The sequence below is a fragment of the Choloepus didactylus genome, chromosome 20 (genome assembly GCF_015220235.1).
Source record: "Choloepus didactylus isolate mChoDid1 chromosome 20, mChoDid1.pri, whole genome shotgun sequence".
In the NCBI taxonomy this organism is placed as follows: Eukaryota; Metazoa; Chordata; class Mammalia; order Pilosa; family Megalonychidae; genus Choloepus; species Choloepus didactylus.
In genome coordinates this window covers 41,995,573-42,022,066 of record NC_051326.1, presented here as the reverse complement: position 1 = coordinate 42,022,066, position 26,494 = coordinate 41,995,573, and the positions used below count along the sequence as shown (strand labels likewise).

The following is a 26,494-nucleotide window of genomic DNA, read 5'->3' as shown; positions in this document are numbered from 1 at the left end:
CTGAGGTATTATTACTGAACGATAAGCTTCAAGGGAGCTATAATTAAATTTGATGTAAGTAAGATGTGTATTTCTCTGTCTTTCCTGCCAGTTTGTGACTTTTATGAGGGCAGGAGAGATTTTGGCCTTCTATACTACTGAATTTCCAATACCAACCCTGTACCAGGAAATTAACAGGCAGGGACTAAGTATTTGTTGGATGAATGAGTGAATGAATGAATGGTCAATTTATTAATATAAAAATTGAAATACCAATGTAATCACACACATTATGAGGCCAGGGCCACCCATTACCCTGGACAGGGCAGGATCAGAATGTTAATTTTAATTTTCGTCACAGTGACTCTCACATTTTATGCTCTCATTACGGAGCAAATTCACTTTGAATGGCATGTTTTAAAAGGCATGGTGATAATTCAGTCTAATTAATCTTGGGAGCCTTTCTGTCTCCTGAAAAGTATGTTGCACACATCTGCCTGATCTCTCATGTGTTGCTGTAGTGTTTGAGACTCATAGGAAAATTTAACATTCAAAGCCTTGGGGAAGGGTGGTTGTGGTTTCTCATAGGAATGACTGTTGCCCAAGGTATGGTTTGATGAGCTTTAATATGAACAGAATTTATATTCACATAAAACAGGTATTGATGATAGTCCAGATAGTATTAACACTATAGAAAAAATTAAAAGATAAGAATATGCAAAACAGGTATAGGAAATATGGAGACAAACCTGAGCTGGGTAGAGGGAGAGTTTGTATTGGGAGGCACTAACAGCAATTACATTTAACATAAAATAGCCTTTTCTAGTTCAATAATCCCACTATTGTTCAAGGTATATACCATGGTTATTACCATGCTTGAGATGAGGGAAAAACAGAAGTATTGCATGCTAATTAAATAATTTTGATTTGTCCTCATTAAAAAATAGGGAATCATTACACATTTTTAAGGAGGGGGGCAAGAATGATACATAGAGCTGGGGTATTAGAGTCAGGTGATTAAAAAATGCCCCTCACCCCCCACACACAGTGTGCCTGGCACCAGTTCTAAATGTCCTTGGTGAACGTTATTCCTTTATTAATAATAGCTGATAGGAGTAATTCATCACTATTTTAAAAACTAGAAATGAAAACACAAGAAAGCAAGATAATAAAAGGTGATACATATAAGAAGATAACCATTTGAAACTATCATTTTTTGTCCACACTGTCTCTTTCCACTTGCCTTTGGACATATGTTTTACAAATAAATTAGGAAAGGGGAAATGATTTTGGTCAACTGTACTATATCAGGAGTTGAAAGTATGAACCATTACTGTCAAATTAAATTATGTGAGTTTAAAAATGTAAAGAAATCACAAAATGAAATATTGTTAATAAATTCTCATTTGTAATGAGCCAGTAGCAGCCCTCTTTCACAACAAATATATTCAGGCTTTCCTTGATATCTTATTTAGTAATAAGTTTTAAAGATATGCCCAAAAAGTTAGGAAAAATGCCATTTTGCATGTTTTGTTTCTCTCTTTTCATATTTTATTAAATCAATTTTGTTAATAATAAATACAACCAATCAAAGCTGAAATCCCAACATTCCACTGAACACTGCCCTTAGAACTACAACTAAACCAGTAGTCCTCATCTTAATCACTTCAGCAAACATTCTTTGTATCACCATCACAGTCTGGGGCGTGAGTCATCAAAGCTGAATAACATTCTCTTTGGCCGTGAGCTCCCACCATCTACATGTATAAGTGGACAACTATAAACAAATTATGGTCAGTTCTCTACTAGTCCCCTGAGGAGAAATTCTGTAAGGAGTGATAGGAAAGCAGTAGTTCTAGAAGCACTTGCCACGTGCTACACCCTGTATAGAAACTTTGCCAATAAACCACAGGTTTATGGCTGGTTCTCTCATAAAAAATTCCCACCCTGTTTGGCAATTGGTAGCTCCAAAGACCTCTCTCATAAACGACAAATGATTTTTTTAAATGAAAATGTACCTATTAAATTATCTTTCAATAAAGTAAATTAGGGAAAGATGTCATGGAGCTGCAGAGTTATTACCATTATTTATGGAGAAATCAATCTTTCAAATTCCGAGAATGCAAAATGATTCCAGAGCCCAATAAGAAAAGCATGTTGTTTTCCCTAAGAGTGGGATAGTTGGCAGTTCAAAATACATCACCTCAGCTGAAGTATATTTAACCCCTAGAGTAAAGGTCAGTTGTGTGTGCTGAACTCCATTTTCTTTCATTTTATGCATGATTAAATGGTAATTAAGTTTTAATGAAAAATGTTAGGCTGATTACAATTAACATAATTGCACTAGTCAGTTCATGTCCTCATGTTTTACATGCTGTGCAGAGCTGGCAAGACAATAGAACTTTAATGGGGTTTGAATGTTTTGTGAGCATCAGCGAGTCATTCTTCTAGTAGAGAAAAATTTGTCTTACAGTAAAGCAAAAGTAAACACACATAGGAAAGTGTGTGATACATACTCTATTCTATAAATGGCTATTGAAAGCACACAGACATACAACATTGAGGATAAGTAATAATGATTTCCATATACTTAGCAAACAGCTGTTTCTGTTCCAATATCATTTCAAAGGCAGAAAAAATTATCATTTTTAATGAAATAAGAAAATTTACCATATGATAGATTACACTATGCTTGTTTTAAAAAGATGGATTTTGAACTTCACAGAATGAAAATATGTCTGTTGTTTAACTGGTATCAGAGGATTAAGCAGGCAAGAATAAATAAATGTATAAAGAATTATAAAACATAAAAATTCAACAAAAACTCATGACTTTTATTAATCTGCATAATGTGTTCTTTATTAGTCCAAACAGAGATGGTAGCATCACCATTTTGGTCATAAATTCTATGTAAACCCATGTACTTAACTATTTTTCAACACTGGATAGAAACTAATCCAGATGTGAAAGAATCTTCATTATTAAAAATAACATTTAAATATTTATTTTTATATTTAAATATTTATAGAAACATATTTAATATATTTGAATAGTTACATTAAATATTTAATGTTTTAAATATTTAAATATTATTATGAAAATATTAACTTTTACTTAAAATTTTTAATTGAGTTAAACTCAGTGACAAAACACTTCATTTAATATGTGTTTTTCACATAATCATAAAGTTATCCTAATATTTTCAACACAAGAACAAATGGAAAATTTTTCAAGGATATTCAAACAGCAAATACTTGCTAGCCACTGATTATGTATCTTGTTCTATAAATTCACATAATTAACTCTCAATAATTTAAGTAGAGAGATTTTAAATAAAATACTAACGTGATGGGGTAAGCACTATAACAGGAGTATGAGCACTGAGTCTGGGGACCATTAGTGGCATTATGATTGACTCTGCTGTCAAGATACTAAAAAGTGTTATGGACACTCAGAAGTACATAGAGCAAAAAAAGGAGGAAAAGGAATTTCAGACCAACACCAACACATGACATGAAGATACACAAAATGTATGGGGAATACCAAGGAATGCTACACTGTAGAGTGCACGTTACATAGGTTTCTTCAGCATGGAGGACAGTAATTGAGAATAATATTGAAAATTCAGATTAAGGCAAGCTTGCACAAAGGTTTCTATACCCTTTATTCTTTTGACAATGGGGAAAATAATAAGGCTATAACTGAAATGGGAAGAATGGAGAATTCTGGCAAGAGTGCTGTGTGTTTCCTTGTGAAAGAGTCATCTTGGTTCCTCTGCTCAGGCAAGTTAGTAGGTGGGCAAGGGAAAGAGAAAGGAAACCAGTTAGGAAGCTAATCTAGTGAAAATGGAGATGACTTAGATCAAGGTAGTAGGGGTACAGGTTTGAGAAAATGGTTACATTCTGGATATATTTTCAGTATGAACCCTACTGGATTTGCTGTTGGGTTGTATGGGGTGTGAAAGATAAAGAAAAGTGGAAAAATGACTCCAATAATTTTGGCCTGAGCACCTGGCAGAGTTGAGATGACACTTACTGAGACACAGAAGAGTTCAAGAAAACCAGACTTTGGAAAGGAGTAGATTGGGAGTATGGTTAAGTTTCGTATGTTAAGTTGCATATATCTCAAAGTAAGGGTTCTGAATAAGCAGTTGCGTACTAAGGGGGAGAGGTCTGGGAGGTTGACTGATAACAGCTGAGGAAATAATACTGAGAGAGAAGAAAGGGAGCTGAGTACAAGCCCCAGTGGCACCTAACATTTAGAGTTTGGGGAAATAAAAAGATGTGAACCAGTAAATGACACTATGATAGAGTGGCCATTGGGATAAGGAGGATAAGAGAATGTCAACAGAAAGCAAAAGGAAATATTTTAAGAATGAAGAAATAGTAATGGTGTCATCAAAATGGCAATATAAGACATCCCCTGGAAAATTCTCCCCTCAGAATCAACTAATAAAAGGACAAATTCTGCTTGCTTAGAACTCTGGAGGATGATAGAGACTGGGGAAGGACTGTACAAATGCTGGATGAAAGAAAAAGAAAAAAAAAAAAGAGGTAGGAGATCCATGACCCAGACCTGACAGTCTCGCCCCTCCCCCTCACTCAGGCTCATGCAGCTTAGGAGTCACACAGATGCAGCACTGCCTGGATCCCTCTTGCCAGGGCTGCAGACCATAGAGCCACCACTTACAGCAAGAAGCTAGAAACCCACACATGTCCAGGCATAGGGGTGCAAGTCTGCAGAGACCTAGGGCAGAATAGAAGTGGCTAACTGGAGCATGCATGCAAAAAGGACCACAGGAAATAAAAGAGACCAAGGGAGAACCGCTGGCATGGGGTGCACACATTCAGGCCAGTCTCTGTCTGCTGCACCACCTATATGAAAAAATGGACCTTTTTGAATTCACACCATCTGGGATACCTTCTGGGGGAAGTAACCAGAAGCATGGAAAAAAAGGAACGGGGGAGTCTTAACTTCAGCATGGCAGGTTGGAGAACTGAACGGTGTAAGGAAAATGGGACACTGAGTTTGGGAGAAAATTTAAACAAATCATAGGAGCTGGGGAGAAAATTCTGCACAAAAACAGAGAGAAAAAATTAGTGTTCCTATAGAAGGAACAGAGGAAAGGAAGCTTTCACCTGGAGGTGAAACAATTACCCAAAAAGTGAACTCTTAAGAGTTGCACTGCATATCCAGGGCAAGAATCAGGTGCAGAAGAGCTGGGAAAATCTGAACTGTTAAACATGGGCTATTCTAAAATCCAGTATAAGTTGGACCAAGCATCAAAGAAGATATAGTCATATAGTTAATCTACAATAAAATCTTGGGCAAGAGGGAGAAACTGACCTTCAGAGTTAGTTCATCAAATCAGTCAGATGTCCAAACATCAGAAAAAAATTACAAACCGTATTAAGAAACAGGAAAATATGGCTCAGTCAAGGGAACAAATTAAAACTGCAGAGGAGGCACAGAATTTGGAACAACTAATCAAAAAAGTTCAAACAAATCTCCTAAATTAATTCAAGGAGATGAAAAAAGTATGGATAGAAATAAACTAATGGTGGCTATAGAGCTAAAGAATATTAAAAAGACAATGTGGGAGCAAAAATAAGAATTAGAAAGTTTAAAATGAAACAGAACAGAAATTACAGGGATTAAAAATACCCTAGAGCCATAAAAGAGCAGATTTGAACAATCAGAAGAAAGAATCAGCAAACTAGAAGGCAGGGAAATTGAAATCATACAGTTAGAAGAACAGAGAAAAGAATAGCAAATATTGAGCAGCGTAAGGGACTTGAGTGACAGCATGAAGCATACCAAAAAATGCATCACAGGAGTCCCATTAGGAGAAGAGAAGGGAAAAGGGGAGAAAGAATATTTGAGGAAATAATGGACCAAAACTTACTATTTTGAAAGACATAAATATACATGTCCAAGAAGCACAACATGCTCCAAACATAATAAACCCTAATAGACCTACTCAGGCACATTCTAATCAGAATGTCAAATGCCAAAGATAAAAGAGAGAATTCTGAAAACAGCAAGAGAAAAATGATTTATCACATACAGGAATCTTCAAGAAGACAATGTCCTGATTTCTCATCAGAAACCATGGAGGTAAGAAGGCAGGGGTTGATTTAAAGTACTGAAAGAAAAAAATGGCCAGCCAAAATTTTTTCAACTGTCTTGTCCTTCAGAAATGAGGGAGAGATTAAAACAGTCACAGATAAACAGAAACTGAGAGAGTTCATGACCAAAAGACCTGCCCTATAAGAATTATTAAAGGGAGTCCATCAAGTTGAAAGGAAAAGATAGGAGAGAGTGGCTGGGAACAGTGTGAAGAAGTTAACAAAATGAGTAAATTCAAAACACAATTGTACTGTATCCTCAATATATGACACTACACTTTAAGTCCTATGAGAGTTAGAATATAATTGTGTAAGAAATATTATATTTCCTGATAATGGACACAAAAAATACAAATACGTGATATGGGACTAAAACAGCATAAAGAGGGGAAACAGAGGGATATGGTAGCAGAGAATGTATATGCTATTGAAGTTAAATTCACATATTTTCAAATAGTAGTTTACAGACATAGGTTGCATAATATGAACCCCAAGGTTACCACAAAGAACATATTTTAAAAATATGCAGACGCAGAAATGAGAAAGGGGTCAGATACATAAAAAAAAAAAAAAGAAAAGAAAAGAAAAAGATCAACTATTCAGTAAAGGAGGCTTCAATAAAGGAAAAGAGAAACAGAATAGTTATGACATATAAAAAACAAAGGACAAAATAACCAAAGTAAGTTCTGCCTGTAAAGTAATATCAAGGAATGGTAATAGATTAAACTCTCCAATCAAGACACAGATTGGCAAAATGGATTAAAAAAAAGCATGATCCAGCTATATATTGTTTATAAGAGACTCACTTTAGACCCAAAGACACAAATAGGTTGAAAATGAAAGGATGAAAAAGGTAATCCATGCAAATATTAACCAAAAGAGTGCTGAGGTAGCAATACCAATATCAGACAAAATAGACACTAAGTCAAAACCTGTTACAAGATACAAAGTGGGACAATATACATTAATAAAAGAGTTGAAACACCAAGGAGAAATAAACATAAATATTTAAGGATCTAACAACAGTTCCCCAAAATACATGAATCAAACACTGGCAAAATTGAAGGGGGAAATAGACACCTCTACAATAATAGCTGGAGACCAAAGTACACCAGGAAATAAAGGAATCACACTTCCTGACTTTAAAGCACATTACAAAGCTATGATGGTCAAAACAGCTTGGTAGTGGCATAAAGATAGATACACTGACCAATGAAATCAAATTGAGAGTTCAGAAACAGGCCTCCACATCTACAGCTGACTGATATTTGACAAGGCTACCAAGTCTACTCAAATGGGACAGAGTGATCTATTCAACAAATGATGCTGGGAGAATAGGATATCCATGCGCAAAAGAATGAAAGAGGATCCCTATCTCATACCTTATACAAAAATTAACTCAAAATTGATGAAAGACCTATATATAAGAACCAGAACTATAACTCCCAGGAGAAAATGTAAGGAAGCATCTTCAGGATTTTGTGTTAGGCAATGATTTCTTAGATTTTACACCCAAAGCACAAGCAATAAAAGAAAAAATAGATAAATGAGACCTCATCAAAATTAAAAATTTTGTGCCTCAAAGGAATTTATCAAGAAAGTGAAAAGATAGCCTACTCAATGGAAACCACATATCCAAAATGATTTCATGTCAAGAACATATAAAGAAATCCTATAATTCAATAATTAAAAGACAACCCAGAGGCGGGGCAAGATGACAGACTGGTGAGCTGTATGTTTTAGTTACTCCTCCAGGAAAGTAGGTAAAAAGCCAGGAACTGCGTGGACTGGACACCACAGAGCAATCTGTCTTTGGGCATACTTCATACAACACTCATGAAAACGTGGAACTGCTGAGATCAGCGAAATCTGTAAGTTTTTGCGGCCAGGGGACCCGCGCCCCTCCCTGCCAGGCTCAGTCCCGGGGGAGGAGGGGCTGTCAGCTCCAGGAAGGAGAAGGGAGAATTGCAGTGGCTGCTCTTACCGGAAACTCATTCTACTGATTCAAACTCCAACCATAGATAGACTGAGGCCAGACACCAGAGACTCTGAGAGCAGCCAGCCCAGCAGTGAGGAGACAGGCATAGAAAAAAAAACAACACGAAAAACTCCAAAATAAAAGCAGAGGATTTTTGGAGTTCTGGTGAACACAGAAAGGGGAAGGGCGGAGATCAGGCCTTGAGGCGCATATGCAAATCCCGAAGCAAGGCTGATCTCTCTGCCCTGGGCACTTTTCCTTAATGGCCCTGGTTGCTTTGTCTATTAGCATTTCAATAACCCATTAGATCTCTGAGGAGGGCCGTTTTTTTTTTTTTTTTTTTTTTAAAATCCTTTTTGCTTTTTCTAAAACAATTACTCTAAGAAGCTCAATACAGAAAGCTTCAAAGAATTGAAATTTGGGCACGTCAAGTCAAGAGCAGAACTAAGAGAGCTCTGAGACAAAAGGCAATAATCCAGTGGCTGAGAAAATTCACTAAACAACACAACTTCCCAAGAAAAGGGGGGTGTCCGCTCACAGCCACCATCCTGGTGGACAGGAAACACTCCTGCCCATCGCCAGCCCCATAGCCCAGAGCTGCCCCAGACAACCCAGTGTGACGGAAGTGCTTCAAATAACAGGCACACACCACAAAACTGGGCGTGGACATTAGCCTTCCCTGCAACCTCAGCTGAATGTCCCAGAGCTGGGAAGGGGGAGCAGTGTGAATTAACAGAGCCCCATTCAGCCATCATTTGAGCAGACTGGGAGCCTCCCAACACAGCCCAGCAGCCCAGAACTGCCCTGGGGGGACGGCACTCACCTGCGACATAGCACAGTCATCCCTCAACAGAGGACCCGGGGTGCACAGCCTGGAAGAGGGGCCCACTTGCAAGTCTCAGGAGCCATACGCCAATACCAAAGACTTGTGGGTCAGTGGCAGAGACAAACTGTGGCAGGTCTGAACTGAAGGATTAGACTATTGCAGTAGCTTTAAAACTCTAGGATCATCAGGGAGATTTGATTGTTAGGGCCACCCCCCCTCCCCGACTGCCCAGAAACACGCCCCACATACAGGGCAGGCAACACCAACTACACACGCAAGCTTGGGACACCAATTGGGCCCCACAAGACTCACTCCCCCACTCACCAAAAAGGCTGAGCAGGGGAGATCTGGCTTGTGGAGAACAGGTGTCTCGTGGATGCCACCTGCTGGTTAGTTAGAGAAAGTGTACTCCACGAAGCTGTAGATCTGATAAATTAGAGATAAGGACTTCAACTGGTCTACAAACCCTAAAAGAACCCTATCAAGGTCAGCAAATGCCACGAGGCCAAAAACAACAGAAAATTATAAAGCATATGAAAAAACCAGACGATATGGATAACCCAAGCCCAAGCACCCAAATCAAAAGACCAGAAGAGACACACCTAGAGCAGCTACTCAAAGAACTAAAGATGAACAATGAGACCCTAGTACGGGATATGAAGGAAATCAAGAAGACCCTAGAAGAGCATAAAGAAGACATTGCAAGACTAAATAAAAAAATGGATGATCTTATGGAAATTAAAGAAACTGTTGACCAAATTAAAAAGATTCTGGACACTCATAGTACAAGACTAGAGGAAGTTGAACAACGAATCAGTGACCTGGAAGATGACAGAATGGAAAATGAAAACATAAAAGAAAGAATGGGGAAAAAAATTGAAAAACTCGAAATGGACCTCAGGGATATGATAGATAATATGAAACGTCCGAATATAAGACTCATTGGTGTCCCAGAAGGGGAAGAAAAGGGTAAAGGTCTAGGAAGAGTATTCAAAGAAATTGTTGGGGAAAACTTCCCAAATCTTCTAAACAACATAAATACACAAATCATAAATGCTCAGCGAACTCCAAATAGAATAAATCCAAAAAAACCCACTCCGAGACATATACTGATCACACTGTCAAACATAGAAGAGAAGGAGCAAGTTCTGAAAGCAGCAAGAGAAAAGCAATTCACCACATACAAAGGAAACAGCATAAGACTAAGTAGTGACTACTCAGCAGCCACCATGGAGGCGAGAAGGCAGTGGCACGATATATTTAAAATTCTGAGTGAGAGGAATTTCCAGCCAAGAATACTTTATCCAGCAAAGCTCTCCTTCAAATTTGAGGGAGAGCTTAAATTTTTCACAGACAAAGAAATGCTGAGAGAATTTGCTAACAAGAGACCTGCCCTACTGGAGATACTAAAGGGAGCCCTACAGACAGAGAAACAAAGACAGGACAGAGAGACTTGGAGAAAGGTTCAGTACTAAAGAGATTCGGTATGGGTACAATAAAGGATATTAATAGAGAGAGGGAAAAATATGGCAAACATAATCCAAAGGATAAGATGGCCGATTCAAGAAATGCCTTCACGGTTTTAACGTTGAATGTAAATGGATTAAACTCCCCAATTAAAAGATATAGATTCGCAGAATGGATCAAAAAAAATGAACCATCAATATGTTGCATACAAGAGACTCATCTTAGACACAGGGACACAAAGAAACTGAAAGTGAAAGGATGGAAAAAAATATTTCATGCAAGCTACAGCCAAAAGAAAGCAGGTGTAGCAATATTAATCTCAGATAAAATAGACTTCAAATGCAGGGATGTTTTGAGAGACAAAGAAGGCCACTACATACTAATAAAAGGGGCAATTCAGCAAGAAGAAATAACAATCGTAAATGTCTATGCACCCAATCAAGGTGCCACAAAATACATGAGAGAAACATTGGCAAAACTAAAGGAAGCAATTGATGTTTCCACAATAATTGTGGGAGACTTCAACACATCACTCTCTCCTATAGATAGATCAACCAGACAGAAGACCAATAAGGAAATTGAAAACCTAAACAATCTGATAAATGAATTAGATTTAACAGACATCTACAGGACATTACATCCCAAATCAACAGGATACACATACTTTTCTAGTGCTCACGGAACTTTCTCCAGAATAGATCATATGCTGGGACATAAAACAAGCCTCAATAAATTTAAAAAGATTGAAATTATTCAAAGCACATTCTCTGACCACAATGGAATACAATTAGAAGTCAATAACCATCAGAGACTTAGAAAATTCACAAATACCTGGAGGTTAAACAACACACTCCTAAACAATCAGTGGGTTAAAGAAGAAATAGCAAGAGAAATTGCTAAATATATAGAGACGAATGAAAATGAGAACACAACATACCAAAACCTATGGGATGCAGCAAAAGCAGTGCTAAGGGGGAAATTTATAGCACTAAACGCATATATTAAAAAGGAAGAAAGAGCCAAAATCAAAGAACTAATGGATCAACTGAAGAAGCTAGAAAATGAACAGCAAACCAATCTTAAACCAAGTACAAGAAAAGAAATAACAAGGATTAAAGCAGAAATAAATGACATAGAGAACAAAAAAACAATAGAAAGGATAAATATCACCAAAAGTTGGTTCTTTGAGAAGATCAACAAGATTGACAAGCCCCTAGCTAGACTGACAAAATCAAAAAGAGAGAAGACCCATATAAACAAAATAATGAATGAAAAAGGTGACATAACTGCAGATCCTGAAGAAATTAAAAAAATTATAAGAGGATATTATGAACAACTGTATGGCAACAAACTGGATAATGTAGAAGAAATGGACAATTTCCTGGAAACATATGAACAACCTAGACTGACCAGAGAAGAAATAGAAGACCTCAACCAACCCATCACAAGCAAAGAGATCCAATCAGTCATCAAAAATCTTCCCACAAATAAATGCCCAGGGCCAGATGGCTTCACAGGGGAATTCTACCAAACTTTCCAGAAAGAACTGACACCAATCTTACTCAAACTCTTTCAAAACATTGAAAAAAATGGAACACTACCTAATTCATTTTATGAAGCTAACATCAATCTAATACCAAAACCAGGCAAAGATGCTACAAAAAAGGAAAACTACCGGCCAATCTCCCTAATGAATATAGATGCAAAAATCCTCAACAAAATACTTGCAAATCGAATCCAAAGACACATTAAAAAAATCATACACCATGACCAAGTGGGGTTCATTCCAGGCATGCAAGGATGGTTCAACATAAGAAAAACAATCAATGTATTACAACACATTAAAAACTCGAAAGGGAAAAATCAATTGATCATCTCAATAGATGCTGAAAAAGCATTTGACAAAATCCAACATCCGTTTTTGATAAAAACACTTCAAAAGGTAGGAATTGAAGGAAACTTCCTCAACATGATAAAGAGCATATATGAAAAACCCACAGCCAGCATAGTACTCAATGGTGAGAGACTGAAAGCCTTCCCTCTAAGATCAGGAACAAGACAAGGATGCCCGCTGTCACCACTGTTATTCAACATTGTGCTGGAAGTGCTAGCCAGGGCAATCCGGCAAGACAAAGAAATAAAAGGCATCCAAATTGGAAAAGAAGAAGTAAAACTGTCATTGTTTGCAGATGATATGATCTTATATCTAGAAAACCCTGAGAAATCAACGATACACCTACTAGAGCTAATAAACAAATTTAGCAAAGTAGCGGGATACAAGATTAATGCACATAAGTCAGTAATGTTTCTATATGCTAGAAATGAACAAACTGAAGAGACACTCAAGAAAAAGATACCATTTTCAATAGCAACTAAAAAAATCAAGTACCTAGGAATAAACTTAACCAAAGATGTAAAAGACCTATACAAAGAAAACTACATAACTCTACTAAAAGAAATAGAAGGGGACCTTAAAAGATGGAAAAATATTCCATGTTCATGGATAGGAAGGCTAAATGTCATTAAGATGTCAATTCTACCCAAACTCATCTACAGATTCAATGCAATCCCAATCAAAATTCCAACAACCTACTTTGCAGACTTGGAAAAGCTAGTTATCAAATTTATTTGGAAAGGGAAGATGCCTCGAATTGCTAAAGACACTTTAAAAAAGAAAAACGAAGTGGGAGGACTTACACTCCCTGACTTTGAAGCTTATTATAAAGCCACAGTTGCCAAAACAGCATGGTACTGGCACAAAGATAGACATATAGATCAATGGAATCGAATTGAGAATTCAGAGATAGACCCTCAGATCTATGGCCGACTGATCTTTGATAAGGCCCCCAAAGTCACCGAACTGAGCCATAATGGTCTTTTCAACAAATGGGGCTGGGAGAGTTGGATATCCATATCCAAAAGAATGAAAGAGGACCCCTACCTCACCCCCTACACAAAAATTAACTCAAAATGGACCAAAGATCTCAATATAAAAGAAAGTACCATTAAACTCCTAGAAGATAATGTAGGAAAACATCTTCAAGACCTTGTATTAGGAGGCCACTTCCTAGACTTTACACCCAAAGCACAAGCAACAAAAGAGAAAATAGATAAATGGGAACTCCTCAAGCTTAGAAGTTTCTGCACCTCAAAGGAATTTCTCAAAAAGGTAAAGAGGCAGCCAACTCAATGGGAAAAAATTTTTGGAAACCATGTATCTGACAAAAGACTGATATCTTGCATATACAAAGAAATCCTACAACTCAATGACAATAGTACAGACAGCCCAATTATAAAATGGGCAAAAGATATGAAAAGACAGTTCTCTGAAGAGGAAATACAAATGGCCAAGAAACACATGAAAAAATGTTCAGCTTCACTAGCTATTAGAGAGATGCAAATTAAGACCACAATGAGATACCATCTAACACCGGTTAGAATGGCTGCCATTAAACAAACAGGAAACTACAAATGCTGGAGGGGATGTGGAGAAATTGGAACTCTTATTCATTGTTGGTGGGACTGTATAATGGTTCAGCCACTCTGGAAGTCAGTCTGGCAGTTCCTTAGAAAACTAGAGATAGAGCTACCATTCGATCCAGCGATTGCACTTCTCGGGATATACCCGGAAGATCGGAAAGCAGTGACACGAACAGATATCTGCACGCCAATGTTCATAGCAGCATTATTCACAATTGCCAAGAGATGGAAACAACCCAAATGTCCATCAACAGATGAGTGGACAAATAAAATGTGGTATATACACACGATGGAATACTACGCGGCAGTAAGAAGGAACGATCTGGTGAAACATATGACAACATGGATGAACCTTGAAGACATAATGCTGAGCGAAATAAGCCAGGCACAAAAAGAGAAATATTATATGCTACCACTAATGTGAACTTTGAAAAATGTAAAACAAATGGTTTATAATGTAGAATGTAGGGGAACTAGCAGTAGAGAGCAATTAAGGAATGGGGAACAATAATCCAAGAAGAACAGATAAGCTATTTAACGTTCTGGGGATGCCCAGAAATGACTATGGTCTGTTAATTTCTGATGGATGTAGTAGGAACAAGTTCACTGAAATGTTGCTATAGTATGTAACTTTCTTGGGGTAAAGTAGGAACATGTTGGAAGTTAAGCAGTTATCTTAGGTTAGTTGTCTTTTTCTTACTCCCTTGCTATGGTCTCTTTGAAATGTTCTTTTATTGTATGTTTGTTTTCTTTTTAACTTTTTTTTTCATACAGTTGATTTGAAAAAAGAAGGGAAAGTTAAAAAAAAAAAAGAAAAAAGACAAACAAGGAAAAAAAAAAAAAAAAAAAAAAAACGATGTAGTGCCCCCTTGAGGAGCCTGTGGAGAATGCAGGGGTATTCGCCTACCCCACCTCCATGGTTGCTAACATGACCACAGACATAGGGGACTGGTGGTTTGATGGGTTGAGCCCTCTACCATAAGTTTTACCCTTGGGAAGACGGTTGCTGCAAAGGAGAGGCTAGGCCTCCCTGTATTTGTGCCTAAGAGTCTCCTCCTGAATGCCTCTTTGTTGCTCAGATGTGGCCCTCTCTCTCTGGCTAAGCCAACTTGAAAGGTGAAATCACTGCCCTCCCCCCTACGTGGGATCAGACACCCAGGGAAGAGAATCTCCCTGGCAACGTGGAATATGACTCCCGGGGAGGAATGTAGACCCGGCATCGTGGGATGGAGAACATCTTCTTGACCAAAAGGGGGATGTGAAAGGAAATGAAATAAGCTTCAGTGGCAGAGAGATTCCAAAACGAGCCGAGAGATCACTCTGGTGGGCACTCTTACGCACACTTTAGACAACCTTTTTTAGGTTCTAAAGAATTGGGGTAGCTGGTGGTGGATACCTGAAACTATTAAACTACAACCCAGAACCCATGAATCTCGAAGACAGTTGTATAAAAATGTAGCTTATGAGGGGTGACAGTGGGATTGGGAATGCCATAAGGACCAAACTCCACTTTGTCTAGTTTATGGATCGATGTGTAGAAAAGTAGGGGAAGCAAACAAACAGACAAAGGTACCTAGTGTTCTTTTTTACTTCAATTGCTCTTTTTCACTCTAATTATTATTCTTGTTATTTTTGTGTGTGTGCTAATGAAGGTGTCAGGGATTGATTTAGGTGATGAATGTACAACTATGTAATGGTACTGTAAACAATCGAAAGTACAATTTGTTTTGTATGACTGCGTGGTATGTGAATGTATCTCAATAAAATGATGATTAAAAAAAAAAATAAAAAGTAAAAGGAAAAAAAAAAAAAAAAAAAAAAAAAAAAGACAACCCAATTTAAATATGAAGAAAAGACTTCAATAGATATTTCTCCAAAATATACAAAATGGCCAAAAAGTGCCTGAAAAGATGTTCAATGTCATTAGCTATTAGGGAAATGCAAATCAAAATCACAATGAAATATCATTTCATAGCCACTAAAATGGCTACTATTTAAAAAAATGGAAAATTATGAGACTTGGAGATGATGTGGAAAATAGCAACATTCTTTCATTGCTGGTGGCCATGTAAAATGGTGCAGCTGCTGTGCAAGGCAGTATGGCAGTTCCTCAGAAAGTTAAGTATAGAATTACCATATGACTGGACAATCACACTTCTAGGTTTATACTCAAAAGAATTGAAAGCAGTGAATTTAGCAGATATTTACACATCAATGTTCATAACAGCATTATTCACAGTTGCCCAAAGATAGAAGTAATGCAGGTGTCCATCAGCTGATGAATAGATAAGTAAAATATGTTTTATACATACAATGGAATATTATTCAGCCATTAAAAGAAATGAAGTTCTGATACATGTGACTACATGGATGATCCTTGAAGACACTATGTTGAATGAAATAGGCCAGACATAAAAGGACAAATATTTTATGATCTCACCAATATGAAATAATTAGAATATACTCATAGAATAAGAGTCAGAAGTATAGGTTACCAGGGACTGGGTTGAGGATAAGGAAGGGGGAGGTAATGCTTGAGATGCATAGAGTTTTTATATGAGCTGATGGTAAAGTTTTGGAAATGGACGGTGGTGATAATATCACAATATTGTGAATGTAATTAACAGCACTGAATTATATATGTGAATGTAGTTAAAAGGGAATATTTGGTATGTATGTTACTAGAATAAGAATTTTAAACATAGGACTGAACAATACAAATAATGAACCCTATTGTAAACAGTGGACCATAGTTAGTACAATTATAAAAGTGTTCTTTAATGAATTATTACAAATGTATCATACTAATACAAGGTATTAATAAAAAGGGTCATATATGGGAACTCTGTACTTATGCATTTTATACATGACTTTTCTGTAAACCTACATCATCTCTAATATAAATAAACATAAACAATGAGAATAGGATTAAAAATTAAAGAATTTAAGAATAGGGAAGGAATCACAGTATAAAGGAATAGTTTGGAAGAAATAAAACTATTTAAATAAGAATAAAAAGGAATGAGAGAATAGTAAAAATTAAACAAGTATAATCTAGTATGAAATTATGTGATGGAGGGACAGAGCTTCACTGATTTTAAATTCTTATGCTTTAGACTAATCTTCAAACTGTGACTAAGGAAGAGCTGATAATTCAAATGTCTCTAAGAAAATAAATGTTTGGGTAAGTATTTTCACTCCAATAAATCAATCATACCTGTAATTCTTAGTTGACTTACTATTGGCAAAGTATCAAGTTAAAATGGCTTACCAAGAAAACTCTAATTTAGTACTACTGAATAAATGTCATTTTGCTTTGTGATAATGACTATACATGAACTATTAATTATATGAGGAAATATTTCTTTTAGTTCCCATTTTAAATATTTTAACATCATAGAATACTGCTAATAGTTTAAATTTTAATATTAGCATAGCTTATAAATAACAGCACAATTTAATTTATAGAAAATGTGCTTTTTAATTTTTTTCTTAGGCTATTTGTCATTCCTTCTACCTACAGAAGTGTAGCTAAGGATTTTTGGTCTGGAGAGAAAGATGCTTATGCATTTGTAGGGACTGACCTTTGCTTTGAAAAAACTCTAAGTTGATTCATAGCTGGATTCTCCAGAGAGGAAACGAAGGCTCCAGAAATTGAAGGAGTAGAGAGTGGCAAATTGGTCATGGTGTAGGTAGACTGACAACACATCCCTGTTTCCTGGGACTGATGGGGGAGGGGAATTCCTGGGACATGGGGCTCTCAGTTTTACAACCGGAACTAAGGGGGTTCCAGGAACTTTCTTTGCTAAAACCAGAGAAATCCTGGATAAACTGGGACAACTTAGTTACCTGAAGATATAGGAGACAACATTTTTCATCAGTTTCTCATGTCTCACTCCCACTGGTGTCCCTGAGGTGGCAAACTTAATTTGGTGGAGGAGTGGATGGTTGATCAGACTAGTCCATAAGAAAATGGTTCATAAGGCATCTTGCCTTGGTTGTGGCAGGGAAAGTGTCCAAGTTTAAACATGAGGTCCTTAAAAAAAAACATTGTGCGATGAATCTCTATGGCTGCCCAGAGTAATGGCACCTAAATGAAGCAGTAACATGTAGGAAGGACAAGAGTGAAGATAACGACCAGTGCAAAGGGAGGACTAAGTCTTTCCCTGTACTGACCATGAAGATTTCATCCTAGGTTTCCCATACAATCCCAACTGGGAGGAGGCTTTTAAAAATAGATAGTTATTGGACTTTTGGTCACTTCAGTGCTGGGGCTGGAGCTGGATATAATTTGACCTAAAAAAATGAAGAAATGTGACTTTTTTTATATCTGATATTTGAGCACATTCGTGACCATTTCATATGCTTACCAATTTTCTTTTAAGAATTGTTTATTTAGGATCCAACATGTAATAATGGCACTTTCCCAATTGAATTATTTCAGAAGGTTTATTTGCAAAATTTGGGTTTGAGGAATCACAGATGGAAGTGTAGTTGTTGGGGAAATGGTTACAGAAACCTGACGTATAGACTCGTGGCCTTTGATTGAAGGACGCAGCCAACTCAGGCAAACTGGCAGAGTTGGAGTGAGGGGCATAAATATCCTAACCTTACCCTTCTCCCCTTCCTCTCTTCTGCCAGAGGTTCCCATTGGATGAACCCAACTAGAGGCAGAGAACATAGTCCATATAGATTGGCCCCTAGGATTAGAATTTTGGAAATGGAGAGGTCCTTAGAAATTGGTCCACTGATTTCACTTTGCAAAAAAAGAAATGGTCATTTCCAAACCACAAAGGTCAAGATAGGGACCCAATTTTTCTAAGTCACAGCTGTCCATGCTTTTCTACATTATACCATTTGAAGTTCGTATATCTGTTTTTTTTCTTGCTATAGAGTTTTAAAGACAATATTGCAGAAACCATTAATAAAAATGTCTCAGAGTCAATATTACATTTTCACCCTAAAATGGTATTTCTCAAAGTATATACATGACTCAGGGATTTATTAACTAGTAATGGTGGGGGTGGGGTGGGGATATCCAAGTGTTATGTTGAACCACATAACCACATATGAAATAGTCAATATTTAACTATTTTGACCTAAAAAATTACAGTTTCATATGGTTCAAACTAGCACTGTTAGAAAACTCTGAGTTAAAGAAAGAGAATTAAACAAGTTTTTGTCCTGTTAGACCTCTTATGGTTGTGTCCCTTGATCACTTCCCAAACTTCAAAATATCACTTCATTTATATAAGGAGAAGAAAAATGTCTGTGTTACTCAAATCACTGTAGGAGGGAGAATTATTATTATTATTTTTACCCAAACTGAGAAGGGTAAAAATAATAATAATAACTAATAAAATAATAATAATCTCCCTTCCATAGTTAAATATATAGTCCTGTTTGGAAAGAGAGAATAAGTATGAAAAATAGAAAAAGAAGAGGTTCTTGGACTTCATAAGAATTTACAAAAGGGAAGAGGGAGAGGGCCAAGAGAGGACAGAACTGGGCTGGGGTGAAAAATGAACTCACCCTCATAAACTTACCATTTTTTTTTATTTTTCCAACAAAGAACAGTAAACAACAATCTATCATCTATTGTCACCACCATTTCATAAAAGAAAGGGTATTTTTATCTTACCAAAAAAAGACAGTAAAAATAACATAGTCTTTGAATAAAGGGTTTATTTTTTCAAGACAGGGTAGCTGGTGTAAAGATATCTTGATGTTTTTGACATAGTTGAGTAAAATTTTTACCACACACAGGTATTAGTCCATGAACACATCTGCAAATTACCACCTCAAAGCACAGTGAAACTAGAGGTAAGAAATTGCACAGACGACAACTTCAATTTTATTAGCAACCTTTTAAAGCATTAAATTGACCTAAGTTAATTTTCTTATGTAAATCCTAAATATGGATTGCCAGTGACCTGCCAAGAGATAAATTGAGTCTGAATATGTTTATGTGCAAATTTCACTTGTTTTATGACTATGGCTGACGCTGTGTGCTACCAAATTATATGGCACCTCTATATGGTGAATTTGAAGGGTACTAAAAAGGTTGAACTGCCATAAAATATTCTTAATCCTTCTTTCTCATAAAAAAAAATTTTTTTAAAAGGGGTTTTACAACAAATAGAGGCACTATCTTCAGGAGACAGTAGTTCAATGTGCAAATGTGGCTTCCCAATAGTAATTCAACAGACGTCATTTCCTTACATTATCTACTTGAAACTTTAGCCCTAAAGAGGAAAAAAAAAAATACAGGGCACTACTAAACAGGGAAGATGGGAGTAGAGAATCAAAACAAGCCTGATCAGTAGGCAGGTAGCACCAAGTTTCCATCCTATGGAGAGTATAACTAGGGCAATTAGGGTCCCTGCAGTTTGTGCCTCTGAGGGTGCACCCAAGATAAACTTTACATTCGTTTAGAGACCTGCATCTGTCTTGGACCCAAGTTTAGGTACATACTGACTAGTAGAAACTTTTAAAGTAATTTGTTTCTCATATAACAAAGAGATTCACTGTCCATCTCTCTGTGATAATGAACAGAATTTCATAAGATTAACTTCTCTCTTGATGTACATTTTTAAAATTTAAAATTATGCTCAAAACAAATTTCATCCATTTAAGGAGAGGCCTAAGAATACAAATAAAATTCTACCTTAATGGTAAAAATAGGATGTCAAGAAAAATAAGAAGAAAGCCATGCCACCTACTTGAGAACTGGATGGAAAAGCCTGACTTGCTGATGAAAAAGTCACTGTCAAACTGCAGGGTGAGCGAGCTGAAGGTGCTGTGGATGTCCTCCGGCAGGGCTGAACCACTCCACTCCTTCAGCAGGATGTTGCTGTCCACCGGACCATCCCAGACCTTGAGAATATCATGAGCCATCTCAGTGTCAAAAACAATGAAATGAAGGCTGCAAAAGAGAACACCGGGTACATTTACTCGTAACAATACTTTCCATGTACTGAGTGCCTACTAAACAGAAAGTTTTAATGTACCGTAGCCCATTTGATTGTCACAAAACCCTACCAAAATGTAACTTACTACTATCAGACAATTAAGGATTAGGGAATTAGGCTCACAGAAATTAATCAACTTGTACAAATTAGAAGACAGCAGAACTTATTTCAATCTGTCACCTAAACAAATAGCTAAGCTATATGCTGAGCTATCGATTTGAGGACAATTCCTTTTAAGACTGTCATATCTTTTTATAATTCAAAGTGTTCTAGGGCACACAAATCAAAGACAAGTTTAATATAGGTTTGTTTTAAGCTAATCAAAGTCATGTTTTTAATATACGTGTCACTGTTGTTCTTGAAATCCCCCACTAGATGGTAGTATACATATCAGGAGAAACATGCTTGCAAAGATGACTTTTACACCAGAAGCGTATTTTCTTCCTGTATCTGAATGATCTGATCTAATGTTACCTTTGTTTCTATAAATTTTATTTCCAGAAAAAACTTACTATTTAAAATACCAACACAGAGGCAACAATACATTATATAAACCCCCTTCTTTATAACATTTTTAACACACATCAATTAGATTTACACGTATTTTCCAGAGCAATTTAAAAATCTCTCTGTCTGAGGAGGCTCACATTCAGAGACAACAGCATTTATGTGGTCCTATTTACGGCAATTCAAATAGATAAAGAGGTTGGCTAAAATATCAGCGAAAGTCTGTATTTTCTAAATTTTTCGGCTTACAGTCTTTCATTTACTTCTTACTGCATGCACACCAATTGCAAAGGAGATGAAATCACAGTAGATGATCTATGAAAAACTATACACAAAAACCAATTATTTTATTTTGTACATATTATATGTCTAAAGAAAATATGTCTCACCCTGCATAAGTTATAAAATATGTAGTACCATATTTTTTAAAATGTTATAAAATATTTCAAATATAAAAAAAATGTGAATAAATAGTGGGCACTTATCTACCTACCATCACCAATGTTAATATTTGCTCCTAATGGCTTCAAATCTTTCTTTTTAAAAAATGAAATCTTAGAGATACAGTCATACTCCCCCAACATTCATCTATTTCATTTGTTCTTCCTCTTACCACATATTCTCACATTCTGAAATTTCTATGTTCTCATTTACATTTTAATAGTTTTCATATAAGTGTGTGTACATAAATCCTTAAAAAATATATGTTACTATTTTGCATACTTAATAATAATCACTTAATAGGTATCATTTTTGGATGTATGTGCTTGTACCATTTGCAAGTTGTTTTTTGTGTTCAGCAATATGTGAGATTCCTCTAGCTGAAAAATGTAGATTTTTGTTAATTCTTTTTAAATGTATGAAAAATGTTTGATTTTCCTAGCTCCCTACCAAAGGGTAATTTTTACTTTTTAATTATTATAAATGGCGGTTCAATACACATACCTAGGCTGGACATCACAATGGAATTGCCAAGTTGCTCTCCAATGTGATTGTAACAGCTTGCAGTCTCACAACAACGTATACATGCGCTTGTTTTGTCATATTTTTCTCAGTCCCTCATAATATAAGACTCTAACACTTGTACAAATAGAAAATTTGTTGGTTGTGCAATGGAATCTTGTTAAAATTCATTTTTCTGATTATTTGTGAGGTTAAACATATTTTTGAGTCTACAAGGCATTCATCTTTTAAAATTGTTAAACAATTCAAAAAATATATGTTTTGCACTGATTGTGTATTAGGGACTCTTCTAGGGACTTCGGATAATCACTGAACTAAACAAAGAACTCTGACATCATGGGGCTTACATTTTAATTGGAGGAGACAAACAATTAACAGTCACCATAATAAATAAAGAATACTTCATGCTAGTAGGTAGCAAATGAAAATTTTGAAACATAAGAGCAGAGTAAATAGTATTGGGGGTGCCAAGATTGGGGAAAGAGAAGAGTAGATTGAAAAATTCAATGGGGCCATCAGGATCTGTTTTATTGAGAAAGTGAGATTTGAGCAGAGACTTGAAGGAGAGGAGTGAGTTTGTTATATTTGCATATGAGGGAAGAATATTCCAGATAGAGGGAAGAGTGAAAGCCAAGCAAGAACCCTAAGTAGGGGGTTTGCCTTCAGCATTGATGAACAGTCAGGACCCTGGTATGGCTGGAGCAGAGAGAGAGGGAAAGAGAACTGAGGTCAGAGAGGTAACGGGTGTTGTGGATGGGGAGAAGTGCTTAGAGCGGGCAAAGCATGTAGGACTTGGTAGATATTCTAGGATTTGGAATTTTACTCTGGTTGATACACCAAAGCATGTTTTGAGTATGGCAGTTATCTCATCTATACTTTTAAAAAATTACTCTGGTTGCTGTATTGACAACAAACTGTAGAAGGAAAGTGTAGAATCTTTATTAATCCAGGCAAGAGAAGATTCTTGCTTAGGTGAGACTGATAGTGGATGTGTTAAGAAGTTGAGAAATTGTCAGATTCCAGATACACTTTGAGGGTATAAAAAAACAGGAATATATGAGACATGTGCAAGAAAGAGGGGTTTCAGGGTCACTAAGTTTTGGGGCTAATATACTAGAAAGGTAGAGTTGCCATTAGCTGATTTGAGAAAGGGCTCAGGTGGAAGATTGTGGGTTGGAAATGATCAGAGATTTAAGGTGGGATGTACTGAGTTCAAGATGTCCATCAGACATTGCTAGAGATGTTAAAGTAGGCAGTCGTTTATGTGCGCCAGGAGTTTTGAAGGGAGATCTGGAATGCAGACAATGAATTTGTATGTCTTCAGTAAATAGATCATTTTTAAACCATGAAATTGGATGAGATCACTGAAGGTTTCAAGTGGAGAACAGAGGAGGACCAAGAATTTTGAATTGCCTGATGTTTTCCCACTTCTTATAATGTGGTGTTCTTCTCTTTTATTGTTGTTTATATATTATATTATATTCTTGCTAAAATATTTTGCTAGATACCCTTTATTGCATTAAGAAAACTTGCTGGTACTTAGAATGCTAAGGAGGCTTTATGTTTTTGTTTTAGTGTGTCATTGATCATAAAAATGTTTTAAATGCTATTAAAACATTTTTCATGATCAATTTAGATGATCACAGTTATTTTTCATGATCAATTTAGATGATCACAGTTATTTTTCCATAAGTGTAAATAAAAGCGAACTACACAGTTCAGTATGCAGCCCTAAATTTTTCTTCTTGTACTATATACTTGTCCTTTCATATGACAGATTCTTTAGCTTCATTAAATGAATTGAACTATTTTCCTATTTTTCTATTGTCTGGAAGGGTTTTCAAATATACTGGTATAATGTAATTCATAATTTTTCTTGAAATTTCAAAAAATAATCTCTAATGTGTAGGTAATATCTCCATTTTATTTTCTAATATCAATGATTTGGGCTTCCAATATTTATCTTAATAAATCTTTTCAGTTATTTGTCTACTGAATGGTACCTGTTAAAGAATCAAGTTTTGTGTTTCTCAATTCCCTTTATTGTTTCTTTCATCAATTTCCTTCAAATAGTTATTGTTTTTTACTATTGTTCCAGTTCCTTTTGCTGGATGTTTAACCTTTTTATTTTTTAAGTTGCCTTCATTTTCTAACATGTTTGTATGGCTATAAATTTCACAATCATTTTAGATGTACCAAACAAATGACGATAGGTAGCAATTTCATTGTTATATTCTTAATATATTCAAATTTCATTACATTTTTCTTCTTGATGCATGAACAATTAATCTTGTGCATCTTAAAATTTCAAAATAGGGGGTGTGGTTTGTTACTTTCTTTTTTGAGATTACTGTTTCTATTGCATTTTGTTCAGGATACAGAGTTTTAAAAAAAACAAACAGTGATATTCTGTATTTTTTGACGCTTGGTTTCTTCCTCGTGTGTGGTCATGTTTGTAAATATTTCATATTTACTTGAACAAAATGAGCATTTTCTAATTGTTGGTTGTATACGTCTTTTAAATAAGCTTAGTCAATATGTGGTTTCAATCTTCTTAAACTCACTAATTTATTATTTGCTTGATTTAGGAAACATAAAGAGGTATAAGAAATGTGCTGTGCATTTACCAATGTCTCCATATAATGCAGGCATAGTTTTTGAAGCTATAGTTTTACCTGCATGCAAGTTTCTAATATATTACTGGTGAACTCTTTCTTTGATTAATTTGAAGTGATGTTCTTTATTCTCAATAGTGTTTTTTTATCTTAAATGTATTTTCTCTGATATTAACATAGCTATACCAATTTTCTTTTGGTTGATATTTTCCACTTCTTTGTTTTCAGCACTTATTGCCCTTATTGTTTAAAATATTTTAACCATGTTTATTTCTTAAGAAAGCACATAACTGAACTCTGTATTTATATCCCATCTAAAAGGCCCCCTCTTTTTTTCTCTCTCCAACTAGGGCATCCAAGGCACTATTGTTTACACTCTCTCTCTCTTTCTCTCTCTCTCTCTCTCTCTCTCTCTCTCTCACACACACACACACACACACACACACACACACACACATTTGGCTTTGTTTGTCTTCTGTTATTATGTTTTTTCTGCCTTTAATCTGATTATTGAAAATTTTTTATTCTCATTTTTTGTGAGCTATATACTTTCTCTTTTTTAGTAATTAACTCCTAAACTTCTAATTTCATACTTTACTCAGAAATCCCTACTGTTAATTTTTACCCCTAAATACTTCAGATCAAAAGTGGTAGAAAGTGTACATTCCAATCAAATCTCAAACATGCTTGTTATTGTTGAGTAGAATTTTATTTCCACGTTGTATCTATCTGCCACAAACTATTCATCATCATTACCATTATCATTCTTAATAAAGTTTATTGTTTAGAGTCAATTATTGTTTAGATTTACACACAGGTTTAGTAATTCATTTGTTTACCATTACTTATTGCAGCTTATTATTTAATTGTGAGATCAATTTCTGGGAACAATCTTAGATTTGTCCTTAAAAGGGAATGGTGAGAGAAACCAAGATGGCGGCTAGGTGAGACAGGGCTAAGGAACACCTCCGTGGAAAACACTAGATAAGGACCAGAGAGTGACCCAGAATACCGGTTGCAGCAATGTGCCAGCTGGACGAGATCTGCCAGTTCCCAGGGGCTGTATACTTGGTGAAACTGGGAGTCTGCATTCTGAAACGAGTGAGTAAGCTGGCTGGAAGTCCCGCAGCCATGCAGCGATCCAGAGAAGTCAGGGTTTGGCATCTGGAGACCAACGGGCTCTTTTAATAAAAAAAGAAAAGGGGGAAAACCCAGGAGTGGCTGCAGGTGCGATCGTGGGAAACACGCAGTAAAACACAGCAAGAGGGGGCTGGGCCGACCTCTCGGGGTCAGGCCTGGAAGATAGCCCGCTGCAGATATCCTGGGGGCTGGGGGAATAGAGCGGAGAGCCAGAAGCTGAAAGAATCCCCGCAGGTAGCAGCTCGCTCCTGGGAGGGCGGGATAAACTCCTGTCTGTACCCACAGCCCAGAGCCCCGCCAGTTGTCCCGGATCTGGGAAGGAGGAACTGTGCGAGGAGGGGGGTGTGGAGAAGCCCCATTTGGCCATTTTTGCATAAGACTGAAAGCGAGCCGGCTTGGCCTGGTGGCCCGGGGCTTCCCTTGAGGGACAGCACGCACTG

The 26,494-nt window shown here is 36.5% G+C and overlaps 1 protein-coding gene across 3 annotated transcripts in view; it reads right to left on the bottom strand.

Annotated features, from left to right (window-relative positions):
- The window catches only part of CSMD1 (CUB and Sushi multiple domains 1), a 2,222,584-nt gene that overhangs the window by 335,533 nt on the left and 1,860,557 nt on the right, over positions 1 to 26,494 (bottom strand). For all 3 annotated transcript variants that reach the window (XM_037812751.1, XM_037812753.1, XM_037812752.1), the window contains exon 26: positions 20,581 to 20,783. In XM_037812751.1, coding sequence (XP_037668679.1) covers positions 20,581 to 20,783 — 203 coding nt within the window. The remainder of the gene's footprint in view (positions 1 to 20,580; positions 20,784 to 26,494) is intronic.